The sequence below is a fragment of the Periophthalmus magnuspinnatus genome, chromosome 23 (assembly GCF_009829125.3).
Source record: "Periophthalmus magnuspinnatus isolate fPerMag1 chromosome 23, fPerMag1.2.pri, whole genome shotgun sequence".
In the NCBI taxonomy this organism is placed as follows: Eukaryota; Metazoa; Chordata; class Actinopteri; order Gobiiformes; family Gobiidae; genus Periophthalmus; species Periophthalmus magnuspinnatus.
In genome coordinates this window covers 18188879-18207970 of record NC_047148.1, presented here as the reverse complement: position 1 = coordinate 18207970, position 19092 = coordinate 18188879, and the positions used below count along the sequence as shown (strand labels likewise).

Sequence of the window (19092 nt, the reverse complement as noted above, 5' to 3'; positions counted from 1 at the left end):
CCAACTGGCATCTTAATGCTATTCCAAAGTGCACGTTTACACCCCCTGTGTCTCTATAAAGTCCTGCAGACACTGAAATTGAGAAAATCTGCTTTACATTTATTATTATAACAAGAAAATTAACAAATTATTCCTGAGAGAACTTACATCTGTCCCACGTGTAGTATCATACTGGAAACGTTTTGTGTGGAAATTAGTTTGTACAATCCCCAACAACTATCTAATAACAAACAAGGTACAAGAGATTTCTTTAAAAATGATTAATGCATATTATCCTGCTAATCACTATATGGTTGAATTTAAGAGAGATGTTAATTTGAAGTGCTCATTCTGTGAAAATCATCCAGAGACTGTTCTGCATCTTTTTTGGATGTGCTCTTACTCCACATGGTTCTGGAAAGACTTCAGCAGACACATGTTTGGACATCTCCATAAGAACTTTATTTTGAAATGGGAGAAAATTTACAAAAAATAACTGCATTTCAGGGTAAATCTATGAATTATATTGGCAAATTTCTACCTGCACAAATGTAAATATAGCAATCAAAAACACATTTTGCACATTTTATAGTGACACTCTTTCTTATATAAAACTTTTAAGTGGCTTCGCTAACAAAACAAAAAAAAAAGAAAGAAAACAGTTACTGTGTGTACAAATAACAACATATTTGAATATATGTAAGACCCCTGGCATATGGGGGTTTGTATATTGCGTGTTTAACTTCGTATACTTATTGAATAAACTCATTTTTAAAAGCAGATCACAGCATTCATCCTCCAGGAGCCTCGGGAAAACCTCACTTTTGCTCCTGGTGCGTGAAATTAAACCTGCCAAATATGGCTCAATTTACAGAAAGCAATTTGTATTTGCAACTTTTTATTATTGTATTAAATATTTCATAATCAGGAGTTCAGCGGCTTCATTCTGTGAGTAAAGCGGGTCAAATGACGAGTCACACAGCCCTGTCCCCGGGAGCAGCGCAGACTGAAGATCAAACTTTGACTTTACACTTTCTGTGTTTAATCTGCTTCGTGACTCTCGTGATTCTGAGCTGAGATTCAGACTTTGAGAAAACAGCTCACTGAATTAAAGCCCGGCTATGTCCAACCGCTCAGTAGAGTGTATAAACTGTATAAATAAGTATTATATATACAGTTTATCGTAGAGTAGCCGTTATTTTACTAGATCCATGAAAGTAACAGAGAAACAAACTGAGGGCGCTAAAACTGCGGCGCACTGGACTTGAGCCTGACGTCACTTCCTGTTTCCTCTCTCGCTTCCATCTTGCTCCCCGCATGTGTCTGCTGTTAGTTTACAGGTCAGTTAGGAGCTTTAAACATCTTCTTCCCTGCACAGTTTTGTCCCGGTCGACACCAAGAGGTAAACGAAAGTGTATTCTAGCCAGTCATCGAGGTCTGCGGGGTTTGGAAGTGTCACTGCCGCGGTATTTGAGAGACGTGTCGGGTAGAGACAGGCCTCTGGGCTCTGTTAGCTCTAAAGCTAACTGTAGCTTAAAGTTATCACTTTAAGGCTACCACACCTTGAGTCTGCTCGGTTTGGGGCAAAGATTGGTTAAATATTTTAAAATCTCTGCCTTATTCTGCGTATAATTGCCAATCAGCAGAACCCAGCCCTTACATCGTGCTATATACATTACACAGTACTGTGAAAGATTAACTATTTTATTATTTATATGTACTTAATTAATGTAACAACCTAATCGCATCATTACCACCACCAAATTGCAAATCTGCGTCAGTTTTTCGTACATACTGCGTTTGTGTGTGCGTGCATGGGAATGTATGCACAATTTAATTTGAAAACTTTGATTAACTTGTTCCTGTAGATGAAAGAAGCAGTTATGAATCAAGAAAAACTTGCTAAACTACAGGCACAAGTCCGCATTGGCGGAAAGGTAAGATTTACATTCATCCTAAATGCATGCAATCATTTAGAGCTTTTTGTTCATGCTTTGTCATGTTTAGGGAAGTGCTCGCAGAAAGAAGAAGGTTGTACATAGAACAGCAACAGCAGATGACAAGAAGCTCCAGTTTTCTCTTAAAAAACTTGGAGTTAACAACATTTCTGGTATTGAAGAGGTAAGGAACTACTTAGAATTTTAAGGTGCACTGTGGGAACTGATCTAGTGTGTTTCATAAGTATTTATGAATTCATGTGTTTTAACAGGTTAATATGTTCACAAACCAAGGAACAGTAATCCACTTCAATAACCCCAAAGTACAGGCCTCACTTGCTGCCAACACCTTCACTATCACTGGGCATGCTGAGACCAAACAGCTGACAGAAATGCTGCCTGGTATTCTCAACCAGCTGGGAGCAGACAGCCTGACAAGTCTCAGGAGACTGGCAGAGGCTCTGCCTAAACAGGGTCTGTACATTTACCCCTGTAGTGTCAAGACCTGATTGAATACATTGAGGCTGAGTCGTTTTGTGTTCTGTTTTGTAGCTGGAGATGGTAAAGCACCAATTGCAACAGTAGAAGAGGAGGATGATGATGTTCCAGGTGAGTTTAAGGATCATTTGACAACATTAATTCAATAACTTACAATAAAAAAGCCATATTTATACATGAATGTCTAGCTTGTACATACAGGACCTGTGCCAGGAAAGGCTTAAATTTGTGTTAAATTTGTGAGCTACTATGGAAAGTTGTGCAGCTAGTGTTTCCTTTCTGCCTATTGGTAGTTTGATGTGCATATTACCTGCTCTAAATAAATATGGTTTTAATTTGAGCAGATGACCCCATGGGTATTTGGCAAAACACATTGATGCATTTAAGGAGCAGCCTTGTAGGGATAAAGTTTAACCATTTCAACCAATAGATTGGCACCAATCAGTTCTTGTAATCAGAGATCTAGTCAATATAGGGAGAAAAAAAGCAATGAGATTGGTGCCTCAACAATCTGATCATTCTTGAAGTCTATTGATTGAAAGATAAGGTCCCTTAAATCCTAATAAAACATGGATTATTCTTGCATGGACATTTTCAATGGTGATTTTAAGATGTTGTACATGCAAATGATTATCACACCAACAGGTGACTGTGTTTTGTAATACTAACCAGTAGTGACCCAGCAGTTAAGGGGTTATTCCACAACTATTGTTTACTGTATTTTTTGGCTTTTCAATGTTTTGCCTGATGAAAACCAACTAGAAGGATTTCCCATAAATGTTAGATTTTATGTGTGACCTCAGTCATGCAGTCTATACCGAGACTTGTTTGCAGCTCAAAATAAAGTTAAAAATAATTGCAGTGTGGTGGCAGTCAATTTGAAACTTAGAATAAAATCTGTTTTCTAATGGTCAAAGAACACCCTGACTGACTTGGAAGTGACCAAAAACATTTTTTATGACAAATGAAGGCAAGATTAACATTTTGGTTTATGGTCTGTGAAGAACTGAATTCACAAGACACCATGAAGACCGCATCATCATGTGGGAATATGTTGCACAAGCTACTCAGGGATTCCCAACGTTTTCAGGCTGGAACCTGCAAAATGGCTAATGTTTTGTAGTCTGTACAAATATATGGGTGCATGTTCTTTGATCTGTTGCTTTATAGTAATAATTTATCTACCATTAATCATGGGCATGGAGAGGCCTTGCAAAATTTGTGCAACTACAGTACTACACAGCATTGTGATTTGTTAGTATTCCAAAATGCACTCTTACTCAGTGATTTCTGCTTTCTGTTCTTCCGTGATACTTGAGGTTAAGATGCATGGCCATATCATCTACATAATAACCCTATTCCACTGTTCTTATTTCAGATTTGGTGGAGAATTTTGATGAAGCATCAAAGAACGAGGCAAACTAGAGGCAACACAATTCTTTGGAAACCAGACCTAACCATACAGGGCACAGAGTATCTCGAGGTGGATGTAGGTTGTATTAACCTTTTCATATTGTCTACCAACCTAACAAACGTGGTCTTGGTTAAAATTGCAGTTTAACCCTGAATAGAATGTTTCAGTACCAATTTTGTATCACAAGATTTAAACATGCATGGTGCTATTGATTGTCCTGTAATATTGTGCTCTTATGCCGTAACTTGCTCCATTGTAAATCTGATCCGTTACTGAATCTTTTCTTTGTGGCCTCGCTCCAACCATTATCTGAAAATAAACCTTTGCTACTGTCTGCCAAGGATCTATTATTTACTGGATACACTATTTTATGTAGTAGCTGCGGAGATTTTGGGTCAATTTGAAATCTAAACATTTTAAGAATACAAGCACAAAGTACACACAGGTACAAAAAACACACAGGGATACTTTATCACAACTGTAAACATTACTTGAAATAAATTAAATACATAAAATAGCAGTAAACATGCATTTTTTTTCACTAGGAAACACTAGCTCTCACTGTTAAAAAACACTCAAGTGTAAACAGATGAATTTGGCTACATGATTGCACATTCTCAGGAGATGATTCTTCATTCTCTGATTCCCATTAGTAGCTTTAATAAATGAGCTTCCATTGCCTGTTGAACTAAAGTGACAAAGACGTATTTAGAAAGTATTGCAATTAGTTTAAATGTCATATTTCAATGGTTCATACCATTACGATGGCCCATAGCCACTGCCATGTCCATAGCATTGAAGCCAGAGTCAGACTCAACAGTAGGATCAGCTCCACTTTCTGTATGATACAAAACACCCAATACATGATTTGAAGGACCAAAGTCACTGTTGAATTGGTTTGACTCATCGCACCCCTTTTACCTAGAAGGATTTCCACACAACGAACATGGTTTCCATGAACTGCATACAGGAGAGGGGCTCCTCCATTCTAAATGAATAAACTTGAGTTAATATTTAGTACAGTAAAGAGTTCTCTTTTGGAGAAAAAAAAAAAAAAATCACCCAGCCCTACCCAGTCATATTCATTGACATCAACCCCACAGTCAATGAGCATCTTCACAATATCGGTGTATCCTTTACTGCAGGCCAAAGACAAAGCACTTTCTCTTCCTTTAGCTAGAAGATTAGGGTCTGCTCCCTAATAATGCAAAAATCAAGATATGTGGACAAAAGTTAGATATTTGATTAAGAGACACATGGATCAAAGATTCAGTGATTTTGTATACATTTTGAAGCAGAAATTCTACCACAGCAATCTGTCCATGAGCAGCTGCCCACATCAAGGGGGTAAAGCCTTCCTCATCTTGAAGATTAATTACATTTTCTGTTGAAGAAATGACTTTCTTTTTTTTTCTCATAGAAGTGGACCATGTTTTTTCAAGGTGAACATAATCTTACCTTGTTCAATTCTACTAGCCAAGTACACCATTTCCCCTTGGGCTGCAAGCTGATGAATGGATAATGCTAACACACACACAAATCATCATTAAAAATATTCCCTACTGATGCATTTAGACATCAACTGACAATCTTACAATGCACGAGAAGGGGTGTGGAAGACACCTCGTTCCCGCGGTGCTTGTTGGTGAGAGTGGTTGATTGTTTGATGGGAGAAAAATGTTTGGTTGTGGACGGGGTGTAAACATGGCGAACTTGTATTCCAGGAGATGGTGAGGTCTGGATATTGCACTCGGCTAAGAGAAAAGAAATAGAAACAATTATCTTTGCACGTGACACAAATATTTAAATAGAATTGGCTTGTGTATATTAATACTACACGCAATATACACAAGCCGATTATATTTAAAGTGAGATACTTAGTGATATATTGTGACATTTTACATTACCTTTAAATAAAACAGATGCCACCTCCAGATCAGAGTTTACTTGATCCTGAATGTTTTTGCTGTCTTCCTCGTTTAATGACTTTACAAATCTTGAGCACACGTTCATATCAAACCTATTGGGCAAGATGAATTTGATCCCCATGGCCACATTTTGACCCCCTGCCTCCTCGTTAACTCCAGGATCCTCCGTCTTAATAGCACCAAGGTCTGGCATTACACAGATACCCTCCATTTCTTCGGCTGCAATAGGGTTTCCACGAGAGTTTGACATTGTAACGTTGTCCATCACTCGACCAATTATTGCGCTGAAGATGAAGACAAAGAAAAAACAAAAAAACAAAAAACGTTATTAAGGTTACACGGTTAGGGCTAATCTTCGATATCAGCGTTAGCTAGCAGCATAATCCCAAACAACACAAAGAGGTCAAAGAAGCTTACGTAATTGTCATTATAAACTCTATATAATCCTTCTTTAATTTGAAAAAAAAAAAACCCAAAAACTTACTCAATAATGATCTGTTTACATGTTCAGCCTTTATCTCCTATGTCGGTGTTTGCAATGGGTTTTTTGTGATTTTTTTTTTTTTTCTAATATACTGCGCATGCGTGGGTGCAACCAAGATTTAATTCCGTCTGTTTTTGTCATTGGTTCCGGCTATGGTTCTGGTGCAGGATTTGGATGTTGTAGTAACAAAGATATAGCAATAGAGGGTTGTATTGAGCTTTGATGTAATTTTTCACCTATTTTTAAATCTAAAAGAGTAAGTCTGCGGCGATCTGCTGCCTGAAGCCCAGAAGCAGAGCATTAATTAGCCAAATAAAAAATCCCATCCGATAAAACGCTGTGCACGACTACCAAAATGATGAGCGGGATTCCCAGTACAGCTGTCGTGCAGGTTACTAATCTGTCTTCGACCGTGAGTAGCGAACAAATGCGCACTTTGTTTGGATTTTTGGGACACATCGATGAGCTACGTCTTTACCCACCAGAGTAAGAACAACCCCGGGGTGGGATGCCGAGGTTTAGCCGTGGATATGCGGCCTCTCTCAAATAAAAATATAATGTCAGCAGGTGCCGGCGGGTTTATCTATGTTCTTTCTTTACAGCAATGTTCCTCTCTCCTTCTCGTCCAAAGTGTGCTATGTAAAGTTTCGAGATCCAGCTAGTGTCGGTGTGGCGCAGCATCTCACCAACACCGTGTTTATTGACAGGGCTTTGATTGTGGTGCCCTGCGCCGAAGGTGAGTTACACCTGTCCTTCACTTTTATTGTAGACATTCACGAAACAATAAAAGGCAGGCATCCCTTTCTTGCTGCATTTTAAAAGGAAAGCTATAATGATTTTCTATTGATCATTAATCATCTTTTACAGAAATATACTGTTGGTTTTGTACTCAGCCTTCTTTACAACTTTGCTGGAATGCATGTGTTATTCATTGATAATACTGATACACATTGTCCTTGTAAATGTTATGAGCCCCTTCATTTTTATTTTCTGTTTTTTAATATCCCCCACCGTTTAAGCTGGTACTCTTACCCTTCTGTGTACATCCCAAAATAATATCAGGACTTGAATACATGCTTTCTGTCCACGTGACAATGGTTCTAGATAGCTACTGAGTTTATTAATTTGGTTTTGTATGTTTTGTTTCTGTGATTATGTGTGCATATCAGATGACTAGACTGGCCCAGCTGTAATACTACACTAGCCTGAGTCAGGCATTGTTTTCCAAGCCACTATCCCCGATCGGGCCAGCGAAGCCTTCAGTGGGGAATGTGACCAGGAGAATAGCCCGCTGAGCCTTCCAAGATGGACACCTGTCTCTATTTATTATATTTTATTTTGGTTTGTTATTATTTTTTTCATACTCTTCCATTCTGTCCACTCTTCACTGTCTCTATCTAGAAAGTACAATATTGTGTTGTTTTGTTATTTTGGTTTGTTGTTTTTATTATTGTCCCACCCCCACCTTCCCTCTTTCTCCGCTGCAGCTGCATCTTGTTTACGGTTGATCTCTTCAGGTTGCTGCTGCAAAACAGGATGCATATCATACATGGGACACTATGAGGATTACTAACCTTTTCAGGGTCATTCTTCCAAAATCTTTTAGTTTTCTGTTACTGTTATAACATATAGAGACAGATATGTTTTTATACAGTTGATTTATTCATAATTATATTTTTTGCTTTGACCTTTTCGATTATTGCATTGAGCTGTACACTATTGTAACTCCAAATTAAGTAAAAAGGAAGCGTAAATGTTTTTGTTTTTATATATAGCGAAATAGTTCAAGTTCTGGATAACCTTACCTAAATTTGTTGTTCTTCTCTGTATCTGATGTTCTGTGTGCTATTAGTGATGCAGCCATTGGGGTTGTCTTGTGTTGCACAACATTCCAACACTGCGAAACGATCGCCCACGGGAAAGCGTCCATGCTTGATATCGTATGGTTCATGACCAATATCTTACCAGTACAGGTGACCCAAACATCAAAGTAACTCATTCTCTGCATTGCTTTCATCTTTCTTGATTTAGTAAACAGAATAAACTTAAATTTATTTTGGTTTGCAAACTTAAATCCTGTTAATGCAGTTAGACTCTAAATGGAGAAAATAATTTATCTTTTAAAAATTGAAAATGAGGGTGCTTGGGCTTTAATGTGTCCTACATAAATGCTATTACTTTCTAGACAGAAATATGTACACTTTCTTTCTCTCTAGAGGTCATTGGACTTATTGTGCAGGAATTGCAGAGACAAAGACATAAAATTGACTATATTACATTTACTTGCCCTATGTTCTGATCTGCAGGGAAAATCCCAGAAGAGGCAAAGGCCTTGTCACTATTGGCACCTGCCACTCCCATCCCCAGTCTGATTTCTGGTGGAGGACTGCTGCCAATTCCAGCTCCTGCTCCTCTTCAAAATGTCTGTCTAAAACATATTTATTTTTCATGAAGTATGTTGAATGTGAAGCTTAACCATGTACATTTTATTTTGTGTACTTGCAGTTGAACCTTCCGTTTGTGAATCGGATTTCAGCTGGTGTAGAACAGATTGCAGCTATTCAGTCCCAGCCACCATTGATGGGAAATGTTGATCCTACAAAAATTGATGAGATAAGGAGGACTGTATATGTTGGCAATTTAAACTCACAGGTGAATATGTTTGTTTGTTAGTTTTAATATTAAGCATGCCTTGCCTGCTTATTACTTTTCATCTATCCTATTTATACAGACTACTACTGCTGAACAGCTGCTAGAGTTCTTCAAGCAGGTGGGGGATGTAAAGTTTGTACGAATGGCTGGAGATGAGACTCAGCCCACCCGCTTTGCATTTGTTGAGTTTGTACAGCAAGAATCTGTCGCCAGAGCCCTCACTTTCAATGGAGTCATGTTTGGAGACAGACCATTAAAGTATATATGTCATAATGTTTTTAGGAGACATATTATTAATGCAAAACTTCACCATACATTAACTGCTTACATTTTCTACTAAGGGTTAATCATTCCAACAATGCTATTGTAAAGCCCCCTGAAATGACACCCCAGGCTGCTGCAAAGGAACTTGAGAACGTTATGAGAAGGGTGAGGGAAGCTCAGTCCACGATTGCTGCTGCTATTGAACCAGGTAAGCCCTTTTAGGTTTGTAGAACGGTAAATCTGAAAAGAATGTGGAATTAACCATAAAGACACAATTTACCCTCCATTAGACAATAAAACGAGTTCGTCTAGTTGGTCAAGAAGTTCACGCCGCTCACGATCACGCTCTGGTCTGCGAAAGAAGAGGTCTCGCTCAAAACACAGGTACATTACAAATACCTAAAAAGGCTTTATATAATGTCAGTGACCCAGCGAGAATGGTACTTTCACATTTTTTTGTCTGGAGCAGATCATCCCAGAAGGTGTGGCCCAGTGACTCCCACAGTTCTCGAGGCAGCCACAGGTGGCGTACTCGTTCCAGGGACCGTAAGCATAGCCGCAGTCGTTCTAGGTGCGTGAAAAGTGTTTATTGCATTGTCAAATGTTGTGGCTTCAGTGGCTACCCATCTAAACCAGCACTACTCCTTTGTGTGCATATCAGATTGATACATAGGTGATGTGGGTAAAGTGTCTTGTTCAAGGACATAACAGTTTACACTGGCCTGAGTGGGAGTTGAACTTTACAATGCATGCTACTTATTATATTTTATAAAATATATTTTATTATCCCGGTCAGAGGTCAGAAGAGGAGGAGCAAGGATCGGTCACGAAGCCCTCGTCGAAAACCAACATCGCCACTCAAAAGGTACATTTCAGAATGTGTTTATTAATAGTACCTCACACTATTGTTTCTTTTTTCTGATTTGATACTTTCAGAAGTAAGAAAGCAAAAAGGAGGGAACGGAGTAAAGAAAGAAAAAGCCACTCTACATCAAAAAGAAACCGGAAGGATGTGAACGCATTAAAGGGCAAGAGAAAATCAATAAAGGTGCTCTTTCCAACACATCAAAGTCAAACTACACTGCAGTGCAAATGGAAGTCTCCTTTAGCTCGATATCCCTTTTGTCCTTGTCATATTTGTAGGTTAGGGAACGAGTTTGATTTTCTTCTTAATTGTTATATTAAATGACCATTTCTGCCATCAGTCGTCATCAGTAATTCTGAGTTTTGCCCTTATCTTTTATTTTGCTTTGGATGCTCACTTTAACATCAATAGTTCAACTGCATGGTTTCATTGCAGCTAAGTGATGAAAGTTATCTTGCAGGTGGAAAGATTATCCAAACGGGAGGAAAAGAGAGTGTACGTAAGTGACAGAGAAGACTCGTCCACTCCTTGTGAAGAAGTATCGTCCCCATTCACCCAGCATAATGGCAGCTACAGAAATCAAGTGTCTATGGCTGTGTGATCATCACTATGGTAATACATGGTATTTACATTATTTTGTATATCTTTACAGAAGTCAGTTTTATTATCTTTTAATTGTGCCACAAGCAATTAAGCACAAAACTCAAAGCCTTTTAAACTTTGGAATGGAATTAACATCATTACATTTAACCTTTGAACTCATGCTATAATGGTAGCTCTGACTTTTAACCATTACTGTCAGTATTTATGTTTTTCTTGAATTATTTTTGTGTTTGCGCTGTTCAACAAGTAGACAAAGACAGTGCAAAAAAGTGCACTTTATTAGCAAATATATATTTGTAATGTAGTTTATTTTATTTAGTCTGAAATTCCTGCAATAAATCCAGGGAGGAAAATCTACATTCAGATTTAAATACTGAAGAATATCAATTTATAATGTGGTTATTTTGCAAGTATTGTAACTACTTGTATCACAGAATCTGTAAACCTTTAATGTCTGAGGCCTATATGTTCATGTGATTTTTATAACATAGGTTGTTATGCAGTGTAACTGTATAGATATGTTGCTGCTTTATTTTTTATTGATGGGTTGATTTCATTTACACTTTCCTTTATATTTGTGCTGTAAATATAAAAGATGTAAAACACATAAATGTATAAAATGTTAGTATTTTTATGACTATAGAATATAACAGTACACTATTGTTCTTAGTAAGATGAGAGAAACGTTACAGGTCAGGACAGATGCATTAAGGACCTGTCCTAGACTAGTCTGTACATATGCAAATAAAAAATAACATCTCAAAAAGTTTGACACTGTTATTGTAAAGTGTGAATAGCTGCCTTTCAAAGTACCATTTAACTAAACAAAATGTTTTTCAGTGAAAAAAAGTGGTTAATATAGTTTTCAGACGCCTGTAATCATGCTGTAGAATACAGTGTAGGTCATTATCAAAGATGGCTTAGATCATGTGTAGTTTTATCTAAACCAAACACTGATAAAATATTAATTTTAATGTGTCTTAATGTAAAAGTTCACAGTCTTGTGGACAAGTCAAAAGTCGGGCTCGAGCAAAACCGTCCAACATAGTCCATGACTGGTTTGATTTCAGCCATGTCATGCAGTTCATCTATGGCTTATTGATTAATGGTTGGGCTGCACTGAAATGTCACAGTTTGTTGAAACATTTGCAAAGTAGTATATCCACAAGTGAAGGCAGTCTGAGTATTTGGAAGTTCAGTCATTTCCAAGTGTGCAGATTGATCTAAAATGATGTCTGTGACTGTGTCCTCTTGGACCTTCTCAGGCTCCATCAGACCAGAGTCTTCTTTGGTCAGAACAGAAAAGAGCTTTGGCAATGAAACACAAACAGCACTTTCTTCAATCATTTGTAAGCTGCTCGTATGCCACTCTTCCACTTTCAATGTTTGAAGTGAGTCAAGTAGTTCCTTAAAAAAAAAAAAAAAATCTTATTTTACATATGCTTTCCAGACTCAATATTTTTTGATACTCACAATCTCGCAGGACTTCTCTATTTTTTGTATAGCATTGCTGTGCTCAGGGTTTGGTATACTTGGCCAAAGGATTGCTTTAGTTCTACAGTATTCAAGTATTCAATGCAAATGACATAAATACATAATACAGTAAAAAGAAATTGCATATTTAGAATGTAATAAACTAGGCCTACCTTTTTAATACTGGACATGCCACTATCAGCAGTATCAGTGCAGTAACAAAGACCACGATAATTACACTGTCTTTTACTGCCAAAACACACACACATATTTATATACATACATAGATACATATACACATTGTTTATGGATTCATTTGTCTAACCTTTATATGTTTGAAAAGACCCTGTGATGCTTCTTACTCCTATCCCAGCCCGAGTGAAACCTGAAATCTCAACTTGATACCCCATGCCAGATTTGAGGTCTTTAATTACACAGCGGGTCAAATCTGCATCTACGCTCACAACTGCAACCACGAGGTAAAGTATTAACGCAAACATGTTTAGAATCAAAGAAACTGCACAGATAAACGCCCACCTTTCTCTGCTGTATCTGTATCCCTGCTGTTGCTGTATTCTTTGTAGTAAATGTTGTAGCCCAGTAGAAAGCCTCTTAGATCCTCTTCTGGGATGGGTGACCACTGCAGCACTATTGAACTGGATGTCACATTGTAGTAGCTGATATTAGTTGGAGCACTGATGGGGGCTGTAGGAAATTATAAATGAATAAAGTAGTAAGTTTACTGGTAACACTTAAGACTAACTACACTTTTAATTGCCTTAATAAAGCATGAACACAGGCAATTTGTCCAGTATAAAGTATTTGTTCAATGTTAAGGTGTAGTTATTATAAAGTGATGCCAGCGTATTGTTAGTAGCTCAAAATATTACTCACATCCCTCCACGAAATAGAAATACACGCTGCCAAAAGTACTCTCAGTGCCGTTGATGCGTTTTAGGTTGCACGTCTCTTTATTGGGGCGTGTGTGTAGAGAGAGCGTGTACCTCTTGTAAGGCTCCAGTGCTTCTGCTCGTTCAAAAGATCTGCATGAATTATTTTTACATTGTTTGTACTTTGCCAGCTTTTTTTTTTATACAAACCTGTTAAATGAAAAGTCCTTTGACTCTCTTTGTCTTCAAAAAATGATAAATAAGCAGCTCGGAGTTGGTTCTTCTGACTCCACTCCACAGAGTAGCAGACATACTTATCCAAAAGTCCATACTTATCCCAGTACACAGTAAAAGAAGTATTGCTATGAACGGTAATATTTAATCTTGCAGCATCCATATCTACATTAAAAAAAAAAAAAAAAAAAAATGTAGTAAAATATGTCAAGTTGTTATTTTAGGTACAGTATGTAACATTTATATTTATTTCCTTGAAGTACTGATGTATGCTTTGTCTGAAATTCTCCACCGTATGGCATTAAATATTTCTATCACCATGGAAACAAGCAGGGAATGCCATCATGCCAAGTTACAGGTCAGATCTATGGAGTGGCACCCAGCTCACAATAAAAAAAATGCATGTTATTCAAGTTTTTTTTGCTTGTTTTTTGTTTATTTTTTTCAATAAATTAATGATAGATGAGGACAAAAATGCCATACTGGAACATTTATAGAAAAGTAGTTACATTTCCACGCAGACAAGCAGGTGGCAGACCAGAAAACATGGTGCAAATTCAGTAGGTTTATGCAGGAAGAGTACTCACTTGTTATACCATCACAAGTCTCTATAGTTCGGTTCAGGGCTGGGGAGGCACTGACGTTGTTGAAGGCATTAATGTTAACGGTGTAAGCTGAACAGGACAGATGAAGCGTTATCTCAGAGTCAGTGGTGTTAAAACTCTCACTTGGCTCTTCTCCTGAGGCTTTCTGAATGCTGACAGTATACCCATCTGGCCTTTCTACTTCCACAGTCTGACAAACATAGATTTTGAATAGATTATTGATTGTTAATAATATAAACTTTACTTGAAACGTTAAGACTAAACACCTTCCAAGTGAGGGAGACCAAACGACTGTCTTTTGCAACTGGGTTCTCCACTTTTTTAACACTGATGAGAACTGGCTGTGTTTTCAGTTCTAAGACATGTAAGAAGAAAAAAAGTTAGATTATTAAAACAGACTTAAGGAACAGGAAGTCATAACATCCTCATAATTATTTGGTGGCATGGACATTCTCAGACCTGGAGGTATAATGTACGGGTCACTCCAGGGGCACTGTGGGCATTTGCTGTTGTTTGTGCACTTTATCTGCACCTCGTAGCTCAAATTTGAGTTTAATCTGGCTTCTCTGATGCTGTTTTCATCTGCCATCTTTAAAAAGCAGAAATAACAATGACAGAACTGTTCTTTTTTTTTTTTTTACATTGATCAGTTGCATCAGTAGATATCACTTACTTTCCATAATGATTCACCTGCTGCTTTATATCTCACAGTGTAACCCTGAATTGATTCCTTTTCAGACATTAGCCAGGTAACTTTAACACCAAACATCCCAGAATGTCGCTCAAATGAAGATGTAGCTGGAGGGCCACATCGAACTGAAAAGCAAAGGTAACATTTACAGACACAAAGTAAACCTAAAGCATTTCAATAAAGCATAAGAAAGATATTATAAGTTACTTAGATTTTTTGGCGTTCCGTTGAAAATGGCCATTGTACAGTTTTGTGACTCTGGATTTTCCACGATTGTGGCATTCATGTTCTTACTTTGAAATATTTGAATTTTTTCATAGTGTCCAGTTATGTTACCATTGTATTTGCAGCTCTTTCTTAAAAGCCAGACAGGATAAGAACACAATATAAGAACACAATATTAACATGCTATTATACGTGTAAGTAAACAAAACATGTGTATGATTTGGGATCACACACTGGAATTCAAGTCAATATCACACATACCCCTGTTGTGTGATGAGTGTGTAGGTCTTTTTGGAGGCACCGATTCCTGGTTGCCATTCACATCTCCATTCTTTTACACCAGTCACTTTCCACCTACTAAAACAGTCTAATTTATGACCTAAAATAGCAAAAGCATTCTTGGTTATTCATTCAGGTTTTGTGACTCAACTGATTAAATGAATCAAATTCAGTTTCATTACCTGGATGAAACTCACAGTGCTGATAATTTAAACAACAAGTGCTACAATTTACTGAAACAAACACAAGAATAAATTTTATCAACTGGGAATTATCTATAAGTCATGTCTGTAAATAGAGCAGCATACGTTTTCATATTACTAAAAATACAAGCATTGACTACCTTAAATACAGCTGAAACCAGAAGTTGACATTATATAAAAAGACACATATCATTTTTTTTTTTCTCACTGTCTGATATGAAATTAGGCAAAAAGTTTCCTGTTTTAGAAATTAAAAATTAGTTAAATAATTTCTATTTGCTAAAGACCAGAATAATGACTTGGGATAAATGTTTTGGATTTTCTTCCACACGCTAACAATAGTGGAAAGAATTTTGGCCCATTCCTCCTGACAGAACCGGTGTAACTGAGCCAAGTTTGTAGACCACCTTGTTCGCACGTGTCTTTTCAGATCTGCAGATACATTTTCAATAGGACTGAGATCAGGGATTTGTGATGACCACCCCAAAACACTTTGTTACTCTAATGCCACTTTGTCTTCAAGTTATTGTCCATTTGGAAGACCCATTTGCAACATAGCATGAACTTCCTGGTTGATGTCTTGAGATGTTCCTCCACATAATGTTCTTTCATCATGATGCCATCTGTTTTGTGAAGTGCATCAGTCCCTCCAGCAGCAGAATGACCCCACAACATGATGCTGCCACCCCCATATTTCACAGTTGAAATGTTCTCAGGCTTGAAAGCTTCCTCTTTTTTTTCCTCCAAACGTAACAATGCTCATTATGGCCAAACAGTTGAATTTTAGTTTCTTCAGAACACGTCTCCAAAAATTAAAATCTTAGTCCCTGTGTACATTTGCAAACTGTGGTCTGACTTTTTTGTTTCTTTTGGAGTAATTGTTACTTCTTGGCAGTGACCTTTCAGACCATGTTGGTACAGTACTTGTTTCACTGTGGATAACGACACAAACTTACAGCTTCAGCAACATCTTCACAACGTCTTTTGCTTTTGTTCTTGGGTTGATCTGCACATTTTGGACCAAAGAATGTTCATCTTTGGGACACATATCCTGTCTCTTTCCTGAGTGGAATGAGTGCTGGACATTCCCAAAGTCATTCTCTCATTATTCAGGCATTTAGCAAATAGAAATAATTTTGTCCTAATTAACCTAAAACAGGAAAAGTTTAGTCTGATTTCATGTCAGACAGTGAGGAAAAAAACATACATACATCCAGATGGCTAAAATATAACACACGTACATTAAAGACGCACTAAGTAACTCATCTGTTGGACAGGATCTGTTTCAGGATCAGGATCAAGGAATTTTTAGCAATAAAATTCAGGACAGATAAGCTCTGCAGTGGAACATTTCAGGCAAAGCATCAACATCTCAAGCCATCGAGCGAGTGACAAACCCCCACCAGAAAAGTTACACAGTGCACCTTCAAAAACAAATGGCTTTCTGATCATTTCTTTGTTAATTCTTTCCCAGACATAAACCTACAGGTATTTAAATTGGATACATACCTATAATGCACAAGGTTAGGAAGTTTAAAAGGGTAAAACTCCAGAGCGATCCACTGCTCACCATGCTGCATGTGTGGCTTCTTACTCTACAGGATCTTCACCCTATCGCTCTGAGACAAGAGGAAACACTCTAGGTACTTATAGTCACTGGAGGGGTGGAGACTTCTATACTCCTCAGTACGTCTAGGAATTGAAGAAGTATCATTAAATATACTTTATTATGACCTATTTCCTTAATCCATCGCTATTTTAGTCAGATTTCATCAGTCAGATATAATTTGTAAATATATTAAGGGTTTGCTTCTTGTATTTGGTCCAGCTGTCAAAGAAATTATGTACATTAAAAACGAACCTTTCATTTTGCATCACACACCTCCCTGTTTCAGTCTGAGTGTCAAAGTAGTAGTTTTTTCTTCATGTCTAAGAATGACTGGAAATAAAGTCACAGATGTAAAAAATTTTCAGAAGATAAGAGCCACTGAATAGATTTTTCTGTATAGACCTGTTCCACTAGTGTATTTAAGTGTGATTATAATAAAAAGAGACTGTCCAGGTGCAGACCAAACTGACTGAGGGTGCATTTAAGTCTGAACATAATACGCTTCCATTAAGTGGCATTATTTTTTGTGTCTGAAATGAGGCAATTCAAACATTTTCAGCTGTCCGTGCAATGCACCATTTTGCTCCTTTGTAGACCCGGGCGTGATTGTAATGAATGTTTTGGTCACACATCGCCTCTTCCTGTGCAAAGGCCAGTTAAGGGGAATTGTATTTAAAACCTCCCAAGACTGACAAGTAAATACGACCCATACTCCAGTAAACATATTAGTTTGTTTGTTTTTTCTCATTGCAATGTCTTAGGCTACTTGTTGGCTCCATGCCCAGGTTGCGTTTATTTGTCAAAGGTTTAAAACAGAGGGGAAAAAAAAGAAAAAGTGATGTTTCTGTGTAGAGCTTGTTCCTCTTTAAACACAGGAAGTTCACGCCTCGGTTCAGTTAACAGGTTTATAAATATTATTAATATTCTGCATTAGTATTATTGAATATTGACTTTTTCAGCATCACCTCAGCCTCACATCTGTATTTAGACTGTCCAGCTGCCAATTCACATTCATTCTGATTGTTTACAGTCTAGATTATGGTAAATGATTTGTTTCAATCAAAGGGATGACAGTATTTTCTGTCAAGTGGAGACCGTTTACTCATCAGTTTCTCAAAAGTAAATTCCCCCCAGGTTTACCAGCCTGAAAATCAGTAGTGAACAAACTGCAAACAGGTTGTGGGCTACGTGAGCTGGAACATTTTGTGGGTTCTTAGATTTCTGTGATAAAAATCTGTGCTTGTTCTTAATGCTGTTCAGCACTTCTCCTTTGCTCCGAATCAATATATAAAAAGAACTTTATACTGGCATTTGCAGAAATAAAATAATGGGCTATGTTTGTCTTTTTTCTTTTCTTTTTATTTAGATCAGTGCATGTATTTTCTCTTTACTGTAGGTATCGATGAATAGTCCTGTCCTGTAAAATCCTGCACTTTGTATCTACCTGTAAAAAATATATATATAAACTTCATTACTAATAATGTAACTCTAATCTAAAAATATCTCATAATATTCTGTCCATGTCTGAGGTCAGTGCATTTCTCTGTTTGTAAATTTGACTTTAACCACTAGATGTCGCTACACCATGCAAAGACTACATTGAGAAACCACTTGAGTCTCTTCCTTTGCAGGCATTAGATTTTGCAAGATAAAAAAAATTCTAGATTATACTTTCTCTTGTGTAGGCCTTGCACTTTGTAACACACACATGGAACATAAAGCCCTTGTCCTGCTTGGTTGCTCTGTGTACTTTATGTTCAAAGGCAGCAAAAAACAGACACAGGAGGGCCTCAAGAACACTGGATCATGATCTAATTATGTGTTATGTTATCTGATTTCTTTCTAGTTGTTCACACCTGTTCAGGTTTTGAAAATTGCCATATTAGCTTGACTTTTTTTGCACAAAGACTAAACTGCTACCTCCTTTTACTTGCCATGTAGTCTAAATGTCCACATTGTCTTTCAGAAACCACACAGACCTTTTTATAACGTGGCGCAGAACATATTTGATGTAAAAACAAAAAACAAAACTAAATATCCTAAATAAATAGCCCATGTTTGCAAACTGAACTCGTGCATGTTTGCATGTCTCTTATCAGTGTCCAACAGACTTAAGTTAGGTTAAGTCTGTCTATCTGGAGTGCATACATCACACAGCCATTTAACCAAGGTCAAATTAGGTGACTGCTATTCCCCTCTTATAGCCTACATGGTCAAGTCATGGTCTATGCTCCTCCATGATGGTGGGTTTAAAGGTTT

The 19092-nt window shown here is 37.4% G+C and overlaps 4 protein-coding genes across 11 annotated transcripts; 2 read left to right on the top strand and 2 right to left on the bottom strand.

Moving 5' to 3' along the window:
* The first annotated feature begins 1231 nt into the window (after positions 1–1231).
* On the top strand, positions 1232–4162 carry btf3 (basic transcription factor 3). Of its 2 annotated transcripts, none has more exons than XM_033989449.2 (6): positions 1232–1319; positions 1848–1916; positions 1987–2100; positions 2189–2390; positions 2469–2525; positions 3793–4162. In XM_033989449.2, the coding sequence occupies exons 2-6, from the start codon at positions 1848–1850 to the stop codon at positions 3837–3839; spliced, it is 489 nt and encodes a 162-aa protein (XP_033845340.1). In that variant the 5' UTR covers positions 1232–1319; the 3' UTR covers positions 3840–4162. The 2 variants fall into 2 exon arrangements, with proteins under 2 accessions (XP_033845340.1, XP_033845339.1); XM_033989448.2 differs by having other exon boundaries at positions 1242–1381.
* On the bottom strand, positions 4044–6330 carry ankra2 (ankyrin repeat, family A (RFXANK-like), 2). 2 transcript variants are annotated; one of them, XM_033989447.2, is made up of 9 exons: positions 6241–6330; positions 5736–6040; positions 5424–5582; positions 5287–5352; positions 5115–5212; positions 4901–5026; positions 4750–4816; positions 4586–4666; positions 4044–4516 (listed from the first exon to the last, which is right to left on the bottom strand). In XM_033989447.2, exons 2-9 carry the CDS (start codon positions 6019–6021, stop codon positions 4461–4463), a joined length of 939 nt encoding a protein of 312 aa, XP_033845338.1. In that variant the 5' UTR covers positions 6022–6040; positions 6241–6330; the 3' UTR covers positions 4044–4460. The 2 variants fall into 2 exon arrangements, with proteins under 2 accessions (XP_033845338.1, XP_055087726.1); XM_055231751.1 differs by lacking the exon at positions 6241–6330 and having other exon boundaries at positions 5736–6046.
* Positions 6331–6408: 78 nt separating this feature from the next.
* On the top strand, positions 6409–11390 carry srek1 (splicing regulatory glutamine/lysine-rich protein 1). Of its 6 annotated transcripts, XM_055231748.1 has the most exons (12): positions 7251–7581; positions 7728–7823; positions 8093–8213; positions 8547–8662; positions 8746–8892; positions 8972–9150; positions 9234–9364; positions 9447–9540; positions 9626–9727; positions 9953–10021; positions 10093–10204; positions 10482–11390. In XM_055231748.1, exons 3-12 carry the CDS (start codon positions 8183–8185, stop codon positions 10620–10622), a joined length of 1122 nt encoding a protein of 373 aa, XP_055087723.1. In that variant the 5' UTR covers positions 7251–7581; positions 7728–7823; positions 8093–8182; the 3' UTR covers positions 10623–11390. The 6 variants fall into 6 exon arrangements, with proteins under 6 accessions (XP_033845984.1, XP_055087721.1, XP_055087725.1 ...); XM_033990093.2 differs by lacking the exons at positions 7251–7581; positions 7728–7823; positions 8093–8213 and adding exons at positions 6409–6726; positions 6843–6976; XM_055231746.1 differs by adding an exon at positions 6843–6976 and having other exon boundaries at positions 7410–8213.
* On the bottom strand, positions 11374–16845 carry LOC117392047 (protein sidekick-1). Its single transcript, XM_055231744.1, has 15 exons — positions 16734–16845; positions 15204–15254; positions 15004–15121; positions 14725–14873; positions 14500–14642; positions 14286–14415; positions 14093–14181; positions 13809–14016; positions 13198–13386; positions 12992–13123; positions 12635–12802; positions 12423–12563; positions 12271–12346; positions 12098–12179; positions 11374–12031 (listed from the first exon to the last, which is right to left on the bottom strand). Exons 1-15 carry the CDS (start codon positions 16795–16797, stop codon positions 11720–11722), a joined length of 2052 nt encoding a protein of 683 aa, XP_055087719.1. The 5' UTR covers positions 16798–16845; the 3' UTR covers positions 11374–11719.
* Between the last annotated feature and the right edge of the window lie 2247 nt (positions 16846–19092).

Bases quoted from the DNA above. Each gene is read 5' to 3' on its own strand.
- btf3 (XM_033989449.2), top strand. From the start codon at position 1,848: ATGAAAGAAGCAGTTATGAATCAAGAAAAACTTGCTAAACTACAGGCA. The intron at 1,917-1,986 runs GTAAGATTTACA...TGTCATGTTTAG, and splicing joins AAGTCCGCATTGGCGGAAAG to GGAAGTGCTCGCAGAAAGAA. The intron at 2,391-2,468 runs GTCTGTACATTT...TCTGTTTTGTAG, and splicing joins AGAGGCTCTGCCTAAACAGG to CTGGAGATGGTAAAGCACCA.
- ankra2 (XM_033989447.2), bottom strand. From the start codon at position 6,021: ATGGACAACGTTACAATGTCAAACTCTCGTGGAAACCCTATTGCAGCC. The intron at 5,353-5,423 runs GTAAGATTGTCA...TGTGTGTGTTAG, and splicing joins CACACCCCTTCTCGTGCATT to CATTATCCATTCATCAGCTT. The intron at 5,213-5,286 runs GTAAGATTATGT...TTTCTTCAACAG, and splicing joins GGCTAGTAGAATTGAACAAG to AAAATGTAATTAATCTTCAA.
- LOC117392047 (XM_055231744.1), bottom strand. From the start codon at position 16,797: ATGGTGAGCAGTGGATCGCTCTGGAGTTTTACCCTTTTAAACTTCCTA. The intron at 15,255-16,733 runs GTATGTATCCAA...TGTTTGTTTCAG, and splicing joins CCTAACCTTGTGCATTATAG to TAAATTGTAGCACTTGTTGT. The intron at 13,387-13,808 runs GTGAGTACTCTT...TTTTTAATGTAG, and splicing joins GACTTGTGATGGTATAACAA to ATATGGATGCTGCAAGATTA.
- srek1 (XM_033990093.2), top strand. From the start codon at position 6,596: ATGATGAGCGGGATTCCCAGTACAGCTGTCGTGCAGGTTACTAATCTG. The intron at 8,663-8,745 runs GTCTGTCTAAAA...GTGTACTTGCAG, and splicing joins CTCCTGCTCCTCTTCAAAAT to TTGAACCTTCCGTTTGTGAA. The intron at 9,541-9,625 runs GTACATTACAAA...TGTCTGGAGCAG, and splicing joins AGGTCTCGCTCAAAACACAG to ATCATCCCAGAAGGTGTGGC.